This window comes from Rutidosis leptorrhynchoides, chromosome 4 (genome assembly GCF_046630445.1).
Source record: "Rutidosis leptorrhynchoides isolate AG116_Rl617_1_P2 chromosome 4, CSIRO_AGI_Rlap_v1, whole genome shotgun sequence".
Taxonomy (NCBI): domain Eukaryota; kingdom Viridiplantae; phylum Streptophyta; class Magnoliopsida; order Asterales; family Asteraceae; genus Rutidosis; species Rutidosis leptorrhynchoides.
In genome coordinates, this window is record NC_092336.1 from 138656092 (window position 1) to 138677290 (window position 21199).

The 21199-nt window shown below is 36.5% G+C and overlaps 2 protein-coding genes across 2 annotated transcripts; both read right to left on the reverse strand.

Moving 5' to 3' along the window:
- Positions 1–9264: 9264 nt before the first annotated feature.
- On the reverse strand, positions 9265–16536 carry LOC139840208 (glycosyltransferase-like KOBITO 1). The gene is made up of 8 exons (XM_071830434.1): positions 16411–16536; positions 16287–16331; positions 16188–16215; positions 10795–10954; positions 10573–10714; positions 10382–10428; positions 9835–9922; positions 9265–9501 (listed from the first exon to the last, which is right to left on the reverse strand). The coding sequence occupies exons 1-8, from the start codon at positions 16534–16536 to the stop codon at positions 9265–9267; spliced, it is 873 nt and encodes a 290-aa protein (XP_071686535.1).
- A 1750-nt stretch (positions 16537–18286) lies between these two features.
- Positions 18287–18772, reverse strand: LOC139841053 (F-box/kelch-repeat protein At3g06240-like). The gene has a single exon (XM_071831286.1). It carries the CDS (start codon positions 18770–18772, stop codon positions 18287–18289), a length of 486 nt encoding a protein of 161 aa, XP_071687387.1.
- Positions 18773–21199: the final 2427 nt, after the last annotated feature.

A 21199-nucleotide genomic window follows, 5' to 3' on the forward strand; every position in this document is an offset into this window, starting at 1 on the left:
ATTTTCTTTTGTTGTCACCCGATTTATCCTCGGCTTTAGGTGCCGGCACTTCAATTTCGTCCACTGTTTCAATCAATTGGCGGGCCATATTCAAAGCCTCTTGGTGGTTAGCGGGTTTGGATGACATTACTCCTTGTTTGATGCTCTTGGGGAGACCATCCATGTAAAGTTCAACCCTTAAAGATTCGGGGTTCACAAGATTTGGGCACATCAAAGCAAGTTCGGAGAATCGTTGATTATAGGCCTTAAGGTCGTTCCCGACCGCTTTTAAAGTTCTTAGTTCGTGTTCGAGCTTACGGGTCTCTTCGCGCGGGAAGTATTCGGTGATCATCTTTTTCTTTAAGTCGGCCCATGAGAGTGTGTGGGCTTCATCGATACCCACCGACAGCACATACGTATTCCACCATGTGAGGGCGATACCGGCAAAAGTGTGGGTGGAATATTTGACTTTGTCTTGGTCCCGACAACCGCTTATGCTAAAAACGGCTTCTGTTTGCTCAAACCATCGGGTGAGCACAACCGGTCCTCCGGTCCCATCGAAGGTGTGAGGTTTGCACCCCATGAAAGTTTTGTAGGAGCAACCCTCGTTTGAATTTCCGGCTCCATGGTTGTTGTGGTTGTGGTTGTTATTGATGTCGGAGGAGGTACTAGCCATAGCCGCACCTATGGCGGCGGCTATCATGCGTTGGAGGGCTTGTTCGGGAGTTTCGGGAGGAGCGCGTCGACGAGCCATTGTTCCTTCATGACACAAGAATATCGTTGGTTAGTATTTTCAACAATACTAACCGGAGTATGGAATAAGGATAGAGAGAAAATTTTCCTTGACTCGCCCTAAATTCTTTATGTCATAATGTCGGAACGTCCATGTGAATCACCGTAATATAATCCCGGAAATTATATTACCCTGATTCTCATGTGCATTTAACATTACTTCATAAAGTCAAGGTGGCGCGTCAACAAAATTTATCAACGTAAGATCAAGATCGAATACGAGTTAGATATGATAGAAGAGTTCGAGTATAAATGCACAAATAGTCAAGTAATTCCTACTGCAGTCTATATGCCGGTTGTAGTCTAGATTCACCTATGTACCCTATGACTCGGGGTGGACACAAATGAACTCTAAATCCCTACAACCAAGGCTCTGATACCACCTGTAGCGACCCCGACAAATCGTCAAGTGACGGTGTCGGCTATGTGGGTCCCATTACCTGATTATAAGTCTTTAAGATAACGTTTGACCAAAATATGTCGCCTTCATTTCAAAATAAAGGTTGTTTCAAAGTTTACAAGAATTGTTCAACCAAAAGTTAAGTTACAACGTTATAGATACGATTGAAATCTAGGCGACACGGTTTAAAGTAAAGTCAAAAGACGCTCCATGAAATGCATGTATACACGACATCCAATGCAAGTATCAAATAATGAGCGGAAGCATGTATCACATATCGTGCAAGACCTGAGAAAAACATAGAAATCTGTCAACGAAAAACGTTGGTGAAATCATAGGTTTAGTAAGTAAATTGTATTGAACCACAAGGTTCTTTAAGAATTGCTCAACCAGAATCATTCACATTCCAAAATAGTATTTGTATCACGAGCACCCAATTATCAAGGCTTAACCGAATCTTCCCTCTGAATTTTGAATTTAGTGTTAGAACTTACACTATACATTGTTGAAATTATATTTCATTCACTAACGGTAGCGAACCGTCTGAATGAGGGTTTGTTAAACCCGTATGGCCACACAACATAATTACACGCTTACACTTACACCCTGCAAGTGGAACTAATGATAATTGGATTGAGGACTTTTGTTCAAACTCGTATGCATCTTTGTATTCGTATTTGTTCACAATGTAAAAGCATGAAAAGTAATTAAGTATGAAATGTATGTATTTCTCAGCCCACGATGTAAAGAATAAAAGTGATTAAAAAGTGGGACTATGATCTCACCTCGAGTGCACGAGTATAAAAGTACTTCAACAAGTAAACGTGTGCATGAAAGTTGCTTAGCCTTGACCTAAACAAGTAAGTTATATCAATTAACCGGTTACGACACAAGGTCGGGTGAAATGTGTTCAATTAGTCCTATGGCTCGTTACGACTCGAATAGTATAGCATGTGAATCACGTTGTCAAGTTTCATGCAAGAATCAAGTATAAAAGCATGTTAGAACGATTGTAATAAAGTTTGAGTTGACATTTCAAAACCTTACCATTAGAAAGGAAATCTTATTACGTTTCCAACGATATTTGATTCATCGAAAACGGAGTTACGGTCAAAAAGTTATGGCCAAAACAAGTTTGCTGAAGTTCGGATGAAACAGGCAATTGTCACGGCGCGACAAATTGCTCCGCGGCGCGACAAATGCCTATGTTGAAGGTCAGAAAGCTTGAAAAACATGTTCTAAAATCACCCTTTGGGCCACGGCGCGACAAATTGCTCCGCGGCGCGACAATGGCCGTGGCCTGGTCCCTGGCCTGTTTCACTTGTTCAAGGCTTGGTAAAATTTCAAACAAACGCAAAACTCAAACCGTAAACAATTAGGAAGCGTATCTTATACCGTTGGAAAGCTCTTTTGACAAGGAACACAACTAAACATGTTTCATCAAACAAAAACAACATTTTCCATAACCGATTTCTCGTCAAGTGATCGTTTAAAAGTCCATTTTCAAAGTTTCAAGTTCATCAATTGCATTTTAAGTTTCGGGAATCCAATTTACACATACGATATACCGTTTCGAAGGTAATTAAGCATACATTACAACTAATCACTAACAATTAACATTCCATGGCATTCAAGCATCAAAAGTTCATGTCAAGAACTATCAAACCCTAGTCAAACATCACAAAATCAATATTCATGTTTTTGAAGTTTTCTTAATCAACCTACGCATCAAAACGAAGCTAGTGATACTAGTAACACAATTAAAACATGCACTTTAACAATCTAACAACATTAACTCATCCAAAATCAAGGATTAAGCAAACCCATTTCAAGTTCATGCTAGTTACTCCAAAAACAACAAATCGAGCAAACCAAACATATATTCATGTTAGACTTGAGCCATAGACACTAACTAACACCATTTCAAATCAAAAACACGAATTTAGAGAAATCTAGAGTTTTAGAAATGTTACCCAAACGAGATGAAGTTGGTATCAAATTGTAGAGGATGAAGAGAGGATTCCAAATATGTAATTTGTTTTGTTGTAAGCCTCCTAAATCGAATTTAGATGATGAATGATTGAATTGGGTGTTGTGTGTGTTCTTGCTAGAGAGAAAGAGAGATGAGGGAGATGGATGGAAATGGATGGAGGAGGTGAAGTGGTTGACTAGTTGACCTAGTCACCACTTTGCCCACTTGTCAACTTAAGTCCCTCATGTTTGTAGTCGGGTGCGGGAATTAACCAAACGAATATTTTTAAAACGCTCGAGTAAACGGGTGATGTCAAAATTAAATAGCGGGAATATAATGAACGTTACTCACGGAAACTATTAATTTAAATACGAAAGATTATGTTTTGAAAAAAAAAAAAGACGGTGTTAAAATTAAATTTAACGGAAAAACGCGGGATGTTACATTTGAGATGAAAGATTTGGGTGCAGCTAAGAAGATATTGGGAATGGAGATTATCAGAGATAGACGTGAAGGAAAATTGTATTTGTCACAAAAGAAATATATTGAGAAGGTTCTTCAGCGTTTTGGGATGGATAAATCTAAACCGGTTAGTACTCCACTTGCTGCACAATTCAAACTTTCATCGGCATTGTCACCTGAAACTGAGGAGGAGGTGGAGCATATGTCACATGTTCCATATGCTAGTGCTGTGGGTAGCAACATGTATGCTATGGTATGTACTAGACCGGATATTGCGCATGCAGTAAGCGTGGTGAGTAGATATATGGATTGTCCAGGGAAAGCTCCTTGGAAAGCAGTGCAATGGATTCTTCGGTACCTCAGAGGGACAACATATATTGGCTTAGTATTTGATAATGGTGGTAATACTAATGTTACCGGATACGTTGATTCAGACTATGCTGGTGATTTGGATCGGAGAAGGTCTCAGATTGGGTATGTTTTTACTCTCGGAAGATGTGCTATTAGTTGGAAAGCAACATTACAATCGACTGTTGCTTTGTCGACAACTGAAGCGGAATACATGGCTCTGACTGAGGGTGTGAATGAAGCAAAGTGGTTGAGGGGATTGGTTGGTGATCTGGGTTTGCAACAGAACGAAACTGTGGTGCATTGTGATAGCCAGAGTGCCATACATTTGACTAAAAACCAAGTGTATCATGAGAGAACCAAACACATTGATGTACGGTATCACTTTATTCGTGAAGTAATATCTAAAGGGGTTATAATTGTGAGAAAGATCAGTACATCAGATAATCCAGCATATATGTTGACTAAGCCAGTTACTACAAACAAGTTCGAACATTGTTTGAACTTGGTTGGCGTTCGAAGAAAGTGATGAGCCCGAAAGGGCTGTGGCGGATAGTGGAGATTAAGAACAGATAGCAAAGGAATGGAATGTTCGTCAAGGTGGAGATTTGTTGGACGGTAATACATGTGACTCAATTCCAATTTGAATTCAAAAGTTTGGTCACATACCATTCACATAGTTGAATTATCTTGCAAGAGTTGAAGTCAAAGAAAGGAGCCATACACCATTGGTTTGATGGCTTTGTTTAAAACATGGTTTTTTAAACAAATGAAGGTAGGCTACACTTGCATTCACATGGATTAACCTCAATTATAAAAGGCAATGCTTGGAGCTTCATTTGAATCATCCCATCCAAAATATAACACATACTTGAAAGAGTTCTATAATAACTCTTGTGAAGAGTATTGTAGAGAAAGTATAGAGAAAAGAGTGGTATAGAATTGTTAATCAAAATTCTATACGAGTGAGTGACGAGGGAAGTGTAATAATCTAGTGAGCGGTCCAAATACTTTGTTAGTATTTTCGGAGCCTAGATTAGGGTGATACATTGTAACCTCGGGTTGCCATATTTGCTAGTAAAATCCATCTCTGCTTCCGCCCGTGGACTAGGCCTCACGCCGAACCACGTAAAATCTTGTGTATTTATTTATTGCTTAATTGTTCTATTAATTTCTCGGGTCTTAAAAGTGCGCGAAATCACAACACTACATGTCATGCGGGTGTACAATCTAGCAAGAACCCTTTATTTTTAGATGTCCTTCCACCAAAAGAACGCTTTCCGGAGAAGTACTTGGCCGTTTTTTATGGAGTCCCTTCGGTGCTTCATCCGGGAGCTTGTTTGTTGACTGTCGTCAAACAAATTCCCACGATCTTTGCCTTGTATTGGGATAAAAGGCCCCAGTTTGCTTTTGAGGTATGTGATATTCAATTTTTTTTAGAACCGTAATAAATTGGTGTTTCATTGAAAACTAACTTTAACTTTTTGTCAAAAGTAATTACAAAAGGATAGTATGCGAAGAATGAACGTATTATGATAGGTTAAGAGGGTGTTTGGCTTTGTGATTTGAGGGTGATTATTTAATTATCACGTTTTGAAAACACAAAAAATCGATTAAAAGTGTTCGGAAAACTAAAAATAAAAAACACTTATTCACGATTTGTATGTGTCAAAACGCAGGAATTAAGAAGCAAGGAGTTGCTTACTGCAGGGCAATCGTGATTTTCAATTTAATGACTTTATGGCCAAATTTACTCATAAGCCCTTAATCTCAGTAAATAAATACAAAATACCTTTCATGAAGAGTAAATTATGATTGCATTTCCACCATGTCTATGCGTTATAGGTATGTATGCCATTCTCTCTTTTCTTTTTCTACTTCTTAATTTCTTTTTAGTATTTTTATTCATTAATTATATTATTGTCATATCAATATATTCTTTTTATTGTTTTATTTTCTATCATTAGATGTAGTTATTGAAATAAGTTTAGCGAATTTTTCTGAATCCTAATGATCTTTCAATAAAAATTCACAATGTCTAATTTTGTCATTTTACACACTGAATCATATAAATATTTTACTTTACCAAACACTTAAAAATCAATTATTTAATTATCGCAATTTCAAACAGCATAAACAAATCCAAACACTTTACTAACTTAATGCGTTTTCTTATCGCTGATTATTTGATTTTCAAAACGCAATCCCAAACACCCCCTAAATAGAAATACGACCGTACATGTTTTTTTTACTATTACCTCTGTCCCAATTTAATTGTGTCTGGGATGTACCATATTTTGTTGACTTCCGTAAATATATAGGAATAAAGACCCAAAGTTCCATTATACTCTTTTATCATCTAGAAAAAAAAATGGGTAAAAAAGTAATGGGTAAAACTGCCAAATAAACAAAAAGTAGTACAGTGATGATTCCTAAACTCGTGTTGTTCTTTGTACGGGGACAATATGGAGGGAGTATTTTTCATCATAATAATATTTCTCATGGTTCTTGAATAATATTCAGATATTTCTGTACTAAATCGAGAGTCCGTTTATTTTTTGAATAGAGGTTGTTTGGTAGACATCTTTTAGTTGAATTTGTCGAACAAATACTTTCAACGGTTTCAGCTGTGTACATGTTTTGCTCGTTTAATAATTCAGTTAGTCTTGTGTTAATTGCAGGGGAGAACAGCACTTTGGGACTCTGTACTGTTTTTATGCCACAAGATTAAGTCGGATTATGGTGGCATTGTTAGAGGAATGCATCTAGGTTCATCGGCCTTTGGTATTCGTTCAATTCTCGATGAAGATAACAGTGAGTGATGTTTTCGTATATGCTTGAATGAAATTGACTTAAAGGGAGATCATAAAGTTTGATTCTCTTTAGATGCCGGTACATGTTATTGTTATTAACAATTCTAGTGACTAATTATGTTAGAGGTAGTATTAATGCAACCAGACGTAATTGATGTGTTGGTCTAGAGAAGGGTGATTAACAATTGTAATAACTATTATGAAAAAAATAGCAGATTGAAATTTTGTGGGCTGCTATACATATTCATTATGTGACAAGTTAATATGACTTCCATCTATTATCTTCATATACATATACAATTAGATTAATTAAAAACCATACTCAAATGACTCCAAATTATGGTTGTTTCCTTAAATACAGATTGAATATACAAAACAATAGCCCATATTACATTCTAAGCCAAAACAAATTAGATTCTAGAAGTGCGTGAAACTGCTAACCTCGAAACCAAGTAGTATTTGCCCCATTACAACACTAGATGAGTGGGAAAAGTTAGCAGAAGAGAAGATTTGGTATGAAGGAAATACACATAACCATATGGCAAATACTAACTCATGAACAATAATCTTTTAAAATGACAATGACAAATTGTATGAATCAATCTGTAACTTTTTGTTAATTTCAAATGTAGGTTTTTACATCATTATCAATTTATCATTATATCTTGGGGTGTTTTTATATTTTTATTTTTTTAAAAATTACGTAGGTCGGGTGATGTTGATTATTTATTGTGCCTACATTCATCAACCTAGGAGGAAAAAAAAAATAGAATGCGGGTGTGCTAGATGATACTTCGGAGGATGCTCATAGAACTTGACATACTTGATTCATCTTTCATGGAGGCAAAGATGATCGAAAATGGTCACCAGATAGCCTGTTAAAGATGTACAATACCTTCTAGGTTGAACAGAGAAAATCATATTCGATTACCCGTTTACCCATATATCCATTTGTAAAAGAAGGGGAAAACATATAACACGGTATGTTTCAATCATGGTGGTTAGGACTTACGAGTAACTTATAACACAAAAAAGGGTTTCACTAACAGAACAAGATCAAACAAAAAGTCGACCTTTTGATCAGCGTTGACCGAGTGTGACCTGACTTTTAATTGTTGTCCGACTTATAAAACGTTTTTCTTCGAGTCGGGGCGGGATAGTCATCAAGCCGCCGTATCGGTCGCCGCAACCGCCATTTACAAAGAAATGAGAAATTAATTTGTGAATTTTTCTTATGTGGTTTGGTGTTTTAACCTAATTTATCCTTTTAGATTCTTTTTTGCAATAATAACCCTGTCATCATCATTTTCTACAATTTATCTTCCATCCAAATTCTGTTAAATCATATCAAATGACCAATATGTTGGAGGTTTTATTGAAATTTCGTGTAGGGTAAAATAATCGATAGCCGAATAAATCACTGAATCGTGGTATCACTTTCCGAAAGTAATTATTCGACACTTATTGCCTGGGTTACACGAATATCACTTTGGGATAAGACAGAGATTAGTTCTTGTTATTGGCAGTAAACAAGAACTCTTTTGTATAAGAGTATTAAGGTGTTTTTGTATCTATTTTTTCTCATGAATGATAGTCCTTATTTATAGGCACCCAAAAATAAGTATTATTCCACGATGGAGATGTTTCACTAACTAATTTCTTTTTCAAATCTAAAACAAATCCTTTTTATAAAGTTGTTTGTTTTATTTCCAACAACCATATCAAGGAAATCGATTAAATCCTTTTCATAAAGTTGTTTGTTTTATTTCCACGATGGAGCTGTTTCACCTAGTGCAGGAATAATACTTCCGTAATCACTCAAATTTGTGATAATGGAAAACCACTTTCGGGTCCGGGTAATCTATCACTTAATGGGTGCACACTCCGTACCTCCTAACCCATTTACAAGTGTAGATTAAATCCCTCAATTACACTAAATTTCCAACACAATATACCCTTCATCTTTCTCCTTGGCTCCTTCCCCTTTCATCTATCAAAAAGCCCTACATAAGTTAAAATTCTGAAAGTTTAATGTCTAAAATCAGAATTGGGGTAAGCTGTTGTTTTCTTTTGATTAGTTTGATTTTAATTTGGCTGTGATTTGTACTTTTGTAAGAGTGAAGAGAAAAATCTTAGGAATAGGCTTCGGGTTCAAAGAAAAAAGGGTATTCTGGTAATTTCTTAGTATTTACACTATTTAGACACGAAGGGATAAAAATTACAGAAGAGCGCAAGGTTAAAAGTTAAAACTACATATACTGCTACATATAAAAGCAAAATATAGAATGAGCTAGGCAAACTTTTTGGTCTATAAAGAAAGTAGCACTCAAATAAAACCTTAATGCAAAACAATTAGGACAGAGTAACATCTTTTACCAACTGATTCACGAGATACTGGTATTTTTATCTTAGACAACTTATATTTATAACTTGTACACAACTGTCAACTGGACAATTTCAGGTGCTAATTTCATCCATAACTTGTATGGAAATCATATCTAACTGTTTATATAATCAATTACTGGAGCAGGGAGTGGTGGTATTGCAACTAAATCAATATTATCCGCTTGTAAATCATTCCTAACAGATATACCTGATTCTTCTGTACCAATTCTCCTCGATGAATTATTAATTATTTCATTTGATGACATAAACGTGTCCTTAGATAGACTTTCCTGGACAGACTCAATCAGAGAACTGTAAACACCATACTCCTTTAATTCTTGCATAATCACCTGTTTGAGTAGGTAACAGTATGATGAAAATGAACATTTAGAAAAAGTATTGTATGCATCCGTCTTCATTAAAACTCATTTGTCTTAATTGTACTCCCATCTCGTTTTGAAAGTTAAATGCATACAATAAGAAATGGGTGAAAGTTCAATGCATTTTCAATCAGTTAGACCTTGTTTCTAATATAGTTAATAAAAAAATATGAAAAAGATGAGGAAAATGTTTGATGTGTCTGTCTGACATATATGATTTGTATATAAAGAGGACCCATCATGACCCGTAACCAAACCCGCCCCAATACCACCTGTAATGTGGAGGATGGGAATTGTAATTACCATAGGAGCATATATGCGGGTTAAGATTCCTTCTTTTAGAAGCTTCTTATTTAGATCTTTGTCCATCCACACAACATGTTTGCGGTACCTGAAGATTATACGATTATTAGTCAACCACTAGTATTGTACGAGTATTATGATACTCGTGGGACTAAGGGATACACTAGTGTATGTACTACTTTATGGCTTGTGAATCGATATATTTCAAATAATTTATAATTATTATTATAAAGCTTTGTACATTTTCAACATCACTTTTGTCTATTTCTAATATTAGTAAGCTTTAACATGGCTAACAAATGTTCTTTGGACTTCTAATTCATGCTTGATAGAGAACTGTCATTTGCTTTAAATTCATTATTAAGTCAAAGAATAAAGATTAATCTAACATTAGAATTCCAAGTACTCGAGTTTTCATATAGTTGATAAAAATTCTTATTCTTCCAAATTATGAACAATTTCCCAAGTACATGCATAATTTATCAGCCAGATGGTATCTCATCTTGACAAGTTCAATTAATAAAAGTAGTTTCAATGATGATTTTACCAGTTTAGCATTTCATCCTCTGTAGCACTTGATGCAATTATAAAAGCCTGCAGAAAACGAAACCCGTTATAATGATAAATAGTAATGAGATGAAATTATTTTATATTGTGATAACTTGTAAACATTCTTATTTCCGTGGTTATAAACATGAAGTTTTTTTGCCATAAAAAAGAAGAGGTGTTAGTACCCACAGCTCTATCAAAATCCAAAAAGAAGCATTTTGTAACACCTTCTATTGTAGGCTTGCAGCCACATCGATCACGCCTTGATGTCAAATCCGAAAACTTGGCATAGGTGTAATGAAGAATCGCAGCCTCCTCAAATGTTATTTCGCTATACAATGAACATCTGGTGGTGAGATTACTAATATACCCCACAAGAAGGAATTATCATTGATAAGGAAATGATCATACTTTGGTTGCTTCATATAGTTATACCACCTATGTGCACCATTAGGACGTAAATGTGGTTGGATACGGGCAGCCGACTTCCCATTTGAATATGTCAAAAAGTAGCCCGGATTATCACGAACCGATTCTTTGTAATTCTGAGAGTACGTTTCCTTCGTAAGATGTGTTGGAGATATGGAGAACTTTAAACAACTAGAGGGAAGATTCCAGGAAACTCACACGAAACTTCCACGAAGTTGTTAGGAAACTCACATGTAGCTTCTACGAAGTTGTTAGGAAACTCACATGTAGCTTCCACGAAGTTGTGAGGAAATTCACATGTAGCTTCCACGAGCTATCAGGAAACTCACATGTAGTCTCCATGAAACTGTCAGGAAACTCACATGAAGTTTCAAGGAATTGTTTTTAGCTTACTCCTTAAATCATTCTATAAATAGACCCTCTTGTAACTCATTGTAAACACACCACAAATATTCAGTAAATACATTCTCTAGTTGGTCCGTGGACTAAAGCAATCACAATGATTGCATATAACCACGTTATCTCTTGTGTCGATTTGCATTTCTTGCATTTATAATCTTTCGTTCATTAAGTGGGTTAGTAATCTTGTAGAATTACTATCGGTGAGTGATCGTGTTGAATCACTTGCGTTGTTTTGGGTCCTAATATCCTTACAACTGGTATCAGAGCAGAAGGTTTCATTAAGGGTACGATGGCGGAAGACGGAAAGTTTAGAATCGACCGATTCGATGGGAGAGACTTTGGCTTTTGGAAGATGCAAATTGAAGATTACTTGTATCAAAAGAAGCTACATCAACCTCTGTTAGAGACCAAGCCCGAAAGCATGAGCGATGCCGATTGGACGCTTTTGGATCGTCAAGCTTTGGGTGCGATTCGTCTTTCACTTGCTAAGAACGTTGCATACAACGTTGTGAATGAGAAGACAACGTTTGCTTGCTTGAAAGTACTCTCTAATATGTATGAGAAACCTACCGCTTCTAATAAGGTTTTTCTCATGCGACAATTGTTCAATACGAAGATGAAGGAAGGTACAAGTGCAACGGATCATATCAACGAGTTCAACAACATCATATCGAGGTTAGCATCGGTAGATATTGTGTTTGATGATGAGTTAAAGGCACTAATCTTGCTTTCATCATTACCGGAAAGTTGGTCGGGTACGGTTACCGCAGTTAGTAGCTCTACGAGAACTACTAAGCTAGCATTTGAAGGAATAAGGGATTTGATTCTTGGTGAAGATACTCGTAGGAGAAACTCGGGGGAATCGACATCCGGTTCTTTGTTAAGTACCGACAACCGTGGTAGGAAATTTGATCGCGGTGAGAAGAAGGGTAGAAAGAAGTCTAAGAAGAGGTATCCATCGAAAGATAGAAGTGAAGCTGTTTGTTGGGGTTGCAATCAAAAAGGACACTTTCAAAGGAATTGTAAAAATGGTCCGGCGAAAGGTGTGAACTTGACCGAGGAAGAAAGTGATGATGCACTTTTATGTAGTGTTGAAAATTCTATGGAGTCTTGGATTTTGGATTCGGGAGCTTCGTTTCATGCTACTCATGTCAAAAGCATGATGAAGAATTTTCGTTCATATCAAGGCAAGGTGAGATTGGCGGACGACAAACAACTCAATATAGAGGGCATTAGAGATGTTTTATTGAAGACTACTCTTGGCTCTAATTGGACCTTGAAAAACGTAAGGTACATTCCTAAATTAAAAATGAAACTTATTTCGGTTGGTCAATTAGATGATGAAGGTAACGCGGTTACTTTTGAAAACCGCCAATGGAAGGTGGTTAAGGGTAGTTGTGTAGTGGCTCGTGGACATAAAAGGGGAACTCTTTATATGGTTGAAGTGTTTGATGAAGACACGGTGGTTTCTACGGTTAATGTTGAGTCTGAATCAACTCTATGGCACCGAAGACTCGGGCATATGAGTGAGAAGGGTATGAAGATGCTTGTTTCGAGTGGGAGAATTTCGGATTTGAAAAAGGTAGAACTTGGGTTTTGCGAACCATGTGTATATGGGAAGCAAAAGAAGGTGACTTTTGGGAAATCGGGAAATGCTCCTAAGTTGGAGAAATTGGAGCTTGTTCATACGGATGTATTTGGTCCAACGAATGTAGAATCACATGGAGGTTCTCACTATTATGTCACCTTCATTGACGACTCCACTCGAAAGGTATGGGTTTATTTTCTTGAAGCTAAATCTGATGTATTTAATACATTTGTGAAGTGGAAAGCTATGGTAGAAAATGAGACTAACTTAAAGGTCAAGTGCTTGAAGTCGGGTAATGGAGGGGAATATGGTAGTCTTGAGTTTAAAGACCATTGTGCAAAGCTCGGTATTAGAATGTTGAAAACGGTACTGGAGACACCGCAACACAATGGGGTCGCCGAACGTATGAATCGTACGTTAAATGAAAGGGCTAAGAGTATGAGACTACATGCCAGTTTGCCTAAAATGTTTTGGGCGGATGCGGTTAACATGACGGCTTATTTGATAAATAGGGGACCCTCAACACCGTTGGGTTTCCGAATTCTCGAGGAAGAATGGCAAGGTAAGAAGGTGAGTTATGGTCACCTTAGGATCTTTTGGTATAATGCATATGTGAAGACCAAAGATACGGATAGAGACAAGCTTGAAGCTAAGTCAAAGAAGTGTACTTTCATAGGTTACGGGTCGGATGAAATGGGTTATCATTGTTGGGATAACGAGGCTAGAAAAGTGATTCGTTCTCGTGATGTTACCTTTGATGAAGATTCGGTTTATGGCAAACCGGAAACGGGGAGTCCTAAATCGGGTCATGTTACTTTTGACGATGTTTCTATTGATGATCTTGCAGGTTCTAGTAGGAGTACGGGTAACAATGAATTGCCAATTAACGGTGAGGCGTCAGAAAATGCTAATGATGGAAATGATTCGAAAAGCGGTGATGATTCCAAACATAGTGCGAGTTCTAGTGATGAGGAGGACACAAATGAAACCGGTCCAACCATTCCGGTTACTCCTACACTAAGACGCTCGACTAGAGTGCCCAAACCTAATCCTAGGTATTTTCCATCAGCAAACTACTTGCTCTATACCGAGAATGGTGAACCCGAAAGTTACTTTGAGGCAAGGAAGACAAAAGAATCCATACAATGGGAGCTTGCCATGAAAGAAGAGATGGGATCACTTGAGAAGAATAAAACTTGGTCACTAGTGAAATTACCTCATGATAAAAGGGCGTTGCAAAGTAAATGGGTGTATCGAATCAAGAATGAGTTGGATGGCAAGAAAAGGTACAAGGCTCGTTTGGTAGTCAAATGCTTTCAACAAAATGAAGGGGTTGACTACAAAGAGATATTTTCACCAGTAGTTAAAATGACTACTATCCGTTTGGTACTTTCTATTATTGCATCCGAAGACTTACATCTAGAGCAACTAGATGTGAAGACCGCATTCTTGCATGGTGATCTTGTTGAAGAGATCTACATGAGGCAACCCGAGGGCTTTGAGGTAAAGGGTAAAGAGAAGTGGGTTTGTAAGCTAAAGAAAAGTCTGTATGGATTGAAGCAAGCACCTCGGCAATGGTACTTGAAGTTTGATGATTTTATGAAGAAGATTGGTTTCTTAAGATGTGAAGCGGATCACTGTTGCTACTTGAAGAAACTCAAGTCTTCTTATATAATCTTATTGTTGTATGTTGACGACATGTTACTTGCAGGTTCAAACATGCCCGAAATTAACAAGTTGAAGGGATTACTTTCCCGTGAATTCGAGATGAAAGATCTTGGTGCTGCTAGGCAAATACTTGGCATGAGTATTGTGCGTGATCGTGTGAAAGGTACTCTATACTTGTCTCAATCCAAATATATTGAGAAAGTAGTAGAGAGGTTCAATATGGAGAATTCAAAGGCTCGTTCTATGCCTTTGTGTAGCACGATTAAGTTATCGAAAAGTCAATCACCAAAGACGGTAAAAGACAAAACGGATATGGAAAAGGTTCCATATGCATCGGCTGTGGGTAGTATTATGTATGCCATGGTTTGTACAAGACCCGATATTGCTCAAGCAGTGGGAGTTGTAAGTCGTTATATGTCTAATCCGGGGAAAGAACATTGGGAAGCGGTCAAATGGTTGCTTCGTTATTTGAAAGGTACTTCTAATATGGGATTGTGTTTCTCCAAAAAGAATCTCATACTTAGGGGTTATGTGGATGCTGATTTGGGTGGATGTGATGATTCGGGGAAAAGCACTACGGGTTATGTTTTCACAATAGGGAAGACGGCGGTTAGTTGGATGTCTCGACTACAAAAGAGTGTTGCTTTATCAACCACCGAAGCCGAATATATGGCTATTGCAGAAGCTTCTAAAGAGCTTGTTTGGTTGAAAAACTTCTTAGGTAATTTGGGTAAAAGACAAGACTATTGCGTCTTGAATTGTGATAATCAAAGTGCGGTTCATCTTGGGAAGAATCCGGTGTTTCATAGTCGTACGAAACACATCAAGATAAGGTATCATTTTATTCGACAACATATAAATGATGGTACTTTATTATTGGAGAAAATCCTTGGTACGAAGAATCCTGCTGATATGTTTACTAAGGTTGTTACGACAGAGAAATTGAGGTTTTGCATTACCTCAATTGGTCTTCTAATGAATTGATGAGAGAAGACCCCAACTAGAGAATTAGAGAGTTAATATTCTAACAAGTAGTGTTGAAGACCTTGTATCGAAAGTCTGCTCATCCGAAGTATGTGTTGAGTGTGCGTGTCCCAAATGGAGTTTGGCGGTATAATGGTGGTTTAACGTTCTTGGTTAGATTGTTGATATTTTGGGTTGACGAAGGTTGGGTTTGTTCAAAGTCTCCAAGTGGAAGATTGTTGGAGATATGGAGAACTTTAAACAATTAGAGAGAAGATTCCAGAAAACTCACACGAAGCTTCCACGAAGTTGTTAGGAAACTCACATGTAGCTTCTACGAAGTTGTTAGGAAACTCACATGTAGCTTCCACGAAGTTGTGAGGAAATTCACATGTAGCTTCCACGAAGCTATCAGGAAACTCACATGTAGTCTCCATGAAGCTGTCAGGAAACTCACATGAAGTTTCAAGGAATTGTTTTTAGCTTACTCCTTAAATCATTCTATAAATAGACCCTCTTGTAACTTATTGTAAACACACCACAAATATTCAGTAAATACATTCTCTAGTTGGTCCGTGGACTAAAGCAATCACAACGATTGCATATAATCACGTTATCTCTTGTGTCGATTTACATTTCTTGCATTTATAATCTTTCGTTCATTAAGTGGGTTAGTAATCTTGTAGAATTACTATAGGTGAGTGATCGTGTTGAATCACTTGCGTTGTTTTGGGTCCTAATATCCTTACAAGATGTTCATAATTTTTTTTAAACATTGAGACCTGCAAAAAATAATAAATGATTAAGTGAATTTGTAGGTGTCCATATAGTTTTGATTTGTGTAAAATAGTACCTCGGTGAAAGGTTCATTTATGTCGTCTCGTTCAACACAGCTCTCCTGAAACAATGAAATGAATATCGGATAAAAATAATGATGTATAAGACTTGAGTAACAAAAAAGGTGTATGAAAGCTTACGTAGCTTGGAAACACAACCATATCAACGTTTTCAGGAACGTCCGATAAAAGTTGTGTAAGAGAGTATCCCCGAGTGCCCACTGGATGCATTAACTCGTCTGTATCCAGATGAATTATCCAATCCATCACCAAACCCTAAACCCTAAACCCTAAACCCAAAACACCAAACCCTAAACCCTAAACCCAAAACACCAAACCCTAAACCCTAAACTCTAAATCGGGCTAAATTTTACTTCACAAAACATGGAAAAAAAACGTTCATATTCTTCACGAACAATATTATCTTGAATGTTATTTTTGTCGATCGTTTTCCCGCCTAAATAATAACATTCATCACGAAGTGTCTCTTCTAAATGTTCATATTTTCGTGCGATCTTGATGCCGGAAAAAAAAATTTAAAAAAAACGAAAAAAAAAAAAAAATTTTGCTTCCCCCCGCTTCCTCCCGATTGGTTACTTACCCATTGATCCTGCCCCTATCTATATATATATATATATATATATATATATATATATAGGGGAAGGGTGAGTTGAAGGAAGAAGTCTCATATCAACACTGTGACACTGATAAATAATTTTTAAAAGGTTTTCAGAACATTAATATTTACCGCAATAAATATAAATTTTTTGAAACTATTTACACTGACATTTGTAAACTGACATTATGCATCTGATGTCAAATTTAACCACAACCAAACTAAATATCTGATTTATTTAATAATGAAGAAAAAACTACACCACTTTTACCCCTAATTTTTCATGTGATGCCATTGTATCCAATCACATTTTACATCCTCCCTACATTTGACTACCTCCCACGCACATCTCAATTTTTTTTCATGTGACACTTCCTTTAAATCTTTTCACTTCCTATTTTTAAACACAAATTAAAAATAATATAAATTTCCAGTCGGAGAGCAGTCGATCGGGATCTTCTAGGGGCTAGTCATCCAAGACGGAGAGTAGTCAAAGACTGGTTGCTCGTTGACAAACTTGACTTTGATCAATTTTGACTGATTTTGACTGAATAATACCAACTATGACCGAATAAAACCGACTTTGACCGACTTGACTGTTGACCAGTGTTGACCGACAGTCGACCGAAATTGACATGTTTATATTGCAATTTATCATCAGCAACTCTTCGTCCTACATTTAGTCAAGTGGGTAACTTGTAAGTACTTCCATTCCAACCCAAGTTGACATGTTTATAAGTTAATGGGTTGGCATGACCACTTTCATTATGTATTTTTAAACGAGAAAAACAATCAAATTATGATGATCAAAAAGCATTGGGTAGGCTAGGTGGGCTGGAAGTTTAGTTGATTATATGTTACGTGCACATATTATGCAACACTTGACTTGTTCATTCTTTGTTTCTTAGTGTATTTACATTGTTTGACCTGTTGAAGATAAAAAATAATTCATTCAACAGATTCATATAACAATGGGTCAAATATATGATGTCTACTAGAACACTGTTGTAACTGCAGGTGTTTTGTGAAGGGATAACATAAGATAAAGCTAAAGCGATCATATATAAAGTATTATTAACTCAATCTGACATTAGAAAAATAGCCAGCAAACAGAAGATCAGTATATATACGCAATATATGCCTTTCAAAAAAAAAAAAAATATACGCAATATAGGGATAAAAAGGTAAAAAGGAAACATAAATAAAAAATCAACATATGTGCTTTTAACAATTTATAATCGTCTTTTACTTACAACTGGTAGAGATTTGGCTACCCTATAATAAATTAAAAGCACATCCATTTATGACACAACTTTATTAACGATATAAGCATAATATATGGTCCCTACCATCATGTATTTAAATGAAGAAGCGTTCATAATAACAATAATAGGCCTCATGTTACTCATGGAGATAAGGAGATACAAGGGACTTGACTAATACAGGAAAAGAAGAATTAAACCAACTCTGCTTAAACACATCTTCTTTTCCATGATCGTAATCACAAAAACGCCAAGTGTTGTCTGGAAAGCGATGGAGTGTGCATGTAATAGCGGCTACAACATACTTATAACCTTCGTCATCATGTGGGAGCAGTTGCCAACGACCATAGTTTCTCATCACCCGTATGTCGTAATCATAGGAACCATATATGCATAAACATTCTTCAAACATCTCCAGTATGTCGTAATCATCACATACATATTTTGTGTCATCAGGTAGGGGGATTTCTTTAAATTCCTCTAAAGATAAATCAAACGAAAGAATAACTATCTTCTTCTTCGTATCATACAGAAACCAATGAAGCGCCCCATCGTATAAAACACCAGGAAGAGTTCCTAGTCGAGTATTATAAGGTAAATTGTAATCGTGTCCAACGATTTCCATTGATTTGATTTTAAAGATAACACTTGAAAGTGCATATGATGCTCGGATTCATTAAAGCCAACAACAACCTTGTAATCATCGGTAGTAGAATCATAACCAAAACCCCAGCATGCTTTTATACTGTTCATGTAAGGAAGTATTGGCAGTTTTCTAATCTCTCGAGTGGAGGGATTAGTTACTAATAATTCATCTTCAATAAACGAGATGCAAACAGCAAGGCCATTACATGAACCAACCATCCTAAAAGCATAATTATTATAAGGGTTAGTACTGAATTTCCCATGTAATTGAATCCTTAAATCTCCATGTTTGCGATTGCTATTGTATCTACGATTTAGATGAGATTTGGCAAAAGAAGTAGATGATATTAAATTACACCAAGACTTACAAACGCTCTTGTATCGGAGAACATCTTCTACATCCAACCTTGTAAGTATCTCCTCAATCACATCCATTATGATTCATAAAATCGCGTTCGATTAGAAGAAAATAGAAGGCCTAATGTAGAATAGCAATTTTAAAAGCTGGTTATACTGAAAAATAAAAGGCGGAATGTTGATATGCTAAGTTGCCGCTTTATTAGGTTTTCCAATGTTTATGAGAGGGTTTTGGGGATTCTTGAAAACAGTTGAACATATCCATCGGGCCGTGTGGGTTTGAGGGGAAGTTTTTGCTTTATTTAAAAAAAAAAAGGAAATGGATGAAAATAAACTTTTTTTAAGGATTCAAACAAAATACACTTTTTTAAAAAAAAATTGCCTTTTTACATCATTCGGTAGACGGGATTTCTGTCTACCACCTTTATCTGTCGTCTACTATTATTTTTACAAAGTAGTAGACAGTAACAACAAGGTAGTAGACAGTGAGAACAAAGCAGTAGACAGCCAATTACAAGGTAGCTGACCGTCTACTGCCTTGTTGTTACTGTATACTACCTTGTTGTAGGTGTCGACTGATATGTATTATTGGTGTCGACACCTACAACAAGGTAGTAGACAATAACAACAAGGCAGTAGACGGTCAGCTACCTTGTAATTGGCTGTCTACTGTTTTGTTCTCACTGTCTACTACCTTGTTGTTACTGTCTACTACTTTGTAAAAATAGTAGTAGACGACAGATAAAGGTGGTAGACAGAAATTCCGTCTACCGAATGGTGTAAAAATATAATTTTTTTAAAAAAACTGTATTTTATTTGAAGCCTTAAAAAAGTGTATTTTGAACAATTTCCCTATAAAAAAAAAAAAAACCGGAAATTAACTTAAAAGATTAGTTTTTTAAAAGGCTAAGCAAAAATTTAATTAATCTCCAGAAATGAATTGTACGCCTTGGGGCTATCAGAAATAAAACCTAAGTATCAACACGTTGAATCAAAATCTTCAAAAAACCCACCCAAAACAAATTCATCACCTTCAAATACGCTTGTTCCCCTTCACCAATCATTCACAAATTCAGCCAATATAAACACTTCAAAAGCAACTATAAATAACGGAAACAAAAAGAATATATTATGTGCAGCAGGGGCATGCTTAAGAAGTACGAGTATGTCATGATCAGAGACAGTTTGAATAAAAAAGGACTGAAGTTCCTACGGACTCTCATTTGTTGCTGTATTTATTATGTGCATTCTTGGAACACCCAAAGTGGACCCTACATGTGGATCCTACATGTCATGCGGGTGTACAGTGTACCAGGAACCCTTTATTTTTAGGTGTCCTTTCACCAAAAGAACGCTTTCCAGAGAAGTACTTGGCCGTTATTTCTGGAGTCCCTTCGGTTCTTCATACGGGAGCTTGTTTGTTGACTCTCGGCAAACAACTTCCCTCGATTTTTGCCTGACTCTTAGAGCCGACAGAAATTCAAAAAAAAAAAAAAAAAAAAAACACAGACTCTTGATTTAATATATAAATATCTAAAAATAATCGAGGAATTGTGTGATATATTATTGTAATTGTTATGACAACTTGCCTAGCACACCCACACCAGCGGAAGCGAGGATATAATTTGTTTGAGACAAACTTGCGAGAAATAATAGAAAGAAAATAAAGTAACTGATAACACGACGATTTAACGTGGTTCGGCAAACCCTGCCTACATCCACCCCAAGAGTCTCCTTTATTCTTATAATATAAAAGAACCCGGTACAAGGAAAAAATACACTATGAGTTAAACCCAAACTCAAGCCCCTTAGATTTTAGTATAAAATCTAAGTTTCTCGTACACTCTTTTACACTCCTTACAAGAATAAAACTCTCAACCTCACAAAGAAAGGTTCCCGTTGATGTTACTGATCAACTCCCTATCTACTTTGTGATATCCTCACAAATAAACACACTCCGTTGATAAACCCTATCAACTATGTTTTTCTCTCATTTGTGATACTTGATCCTCTCTCTGTGGATCACTTGATCCTTTCTTGGATAATCTTC

Bases quoted from the DNA above. Each gene is read 5' to 3' on its own strand.
- LOC139841053 (XM_071831286.1), bottom strand. From the start codon at position 18,772: ATGGAAATCGTTGGACACGATTACAATTTACCTTATAATACTCGACTA.
- LOC139840208 (XM_071830434.1), bottom strand. From the start codon at position 16,536: ATGGATTGGATAATTCATCTGGATACAGACGAGTTAATGCATCCAGTG. The intron at 10,429-10,572 runs GTGGGTACTAAC...CGTTTTCTGCAG, and splicing joins TTTTGGATTTTGATAGAGCT to GCTTTTATAATTGCATCAAG. The intron at 9,923-10,381 runs GTAAAATCATCA...TATAATCTTCAG, and splicing joins GAGGATGAAATGCTAAACTG to GTACCGCAAACATGTTGTGT.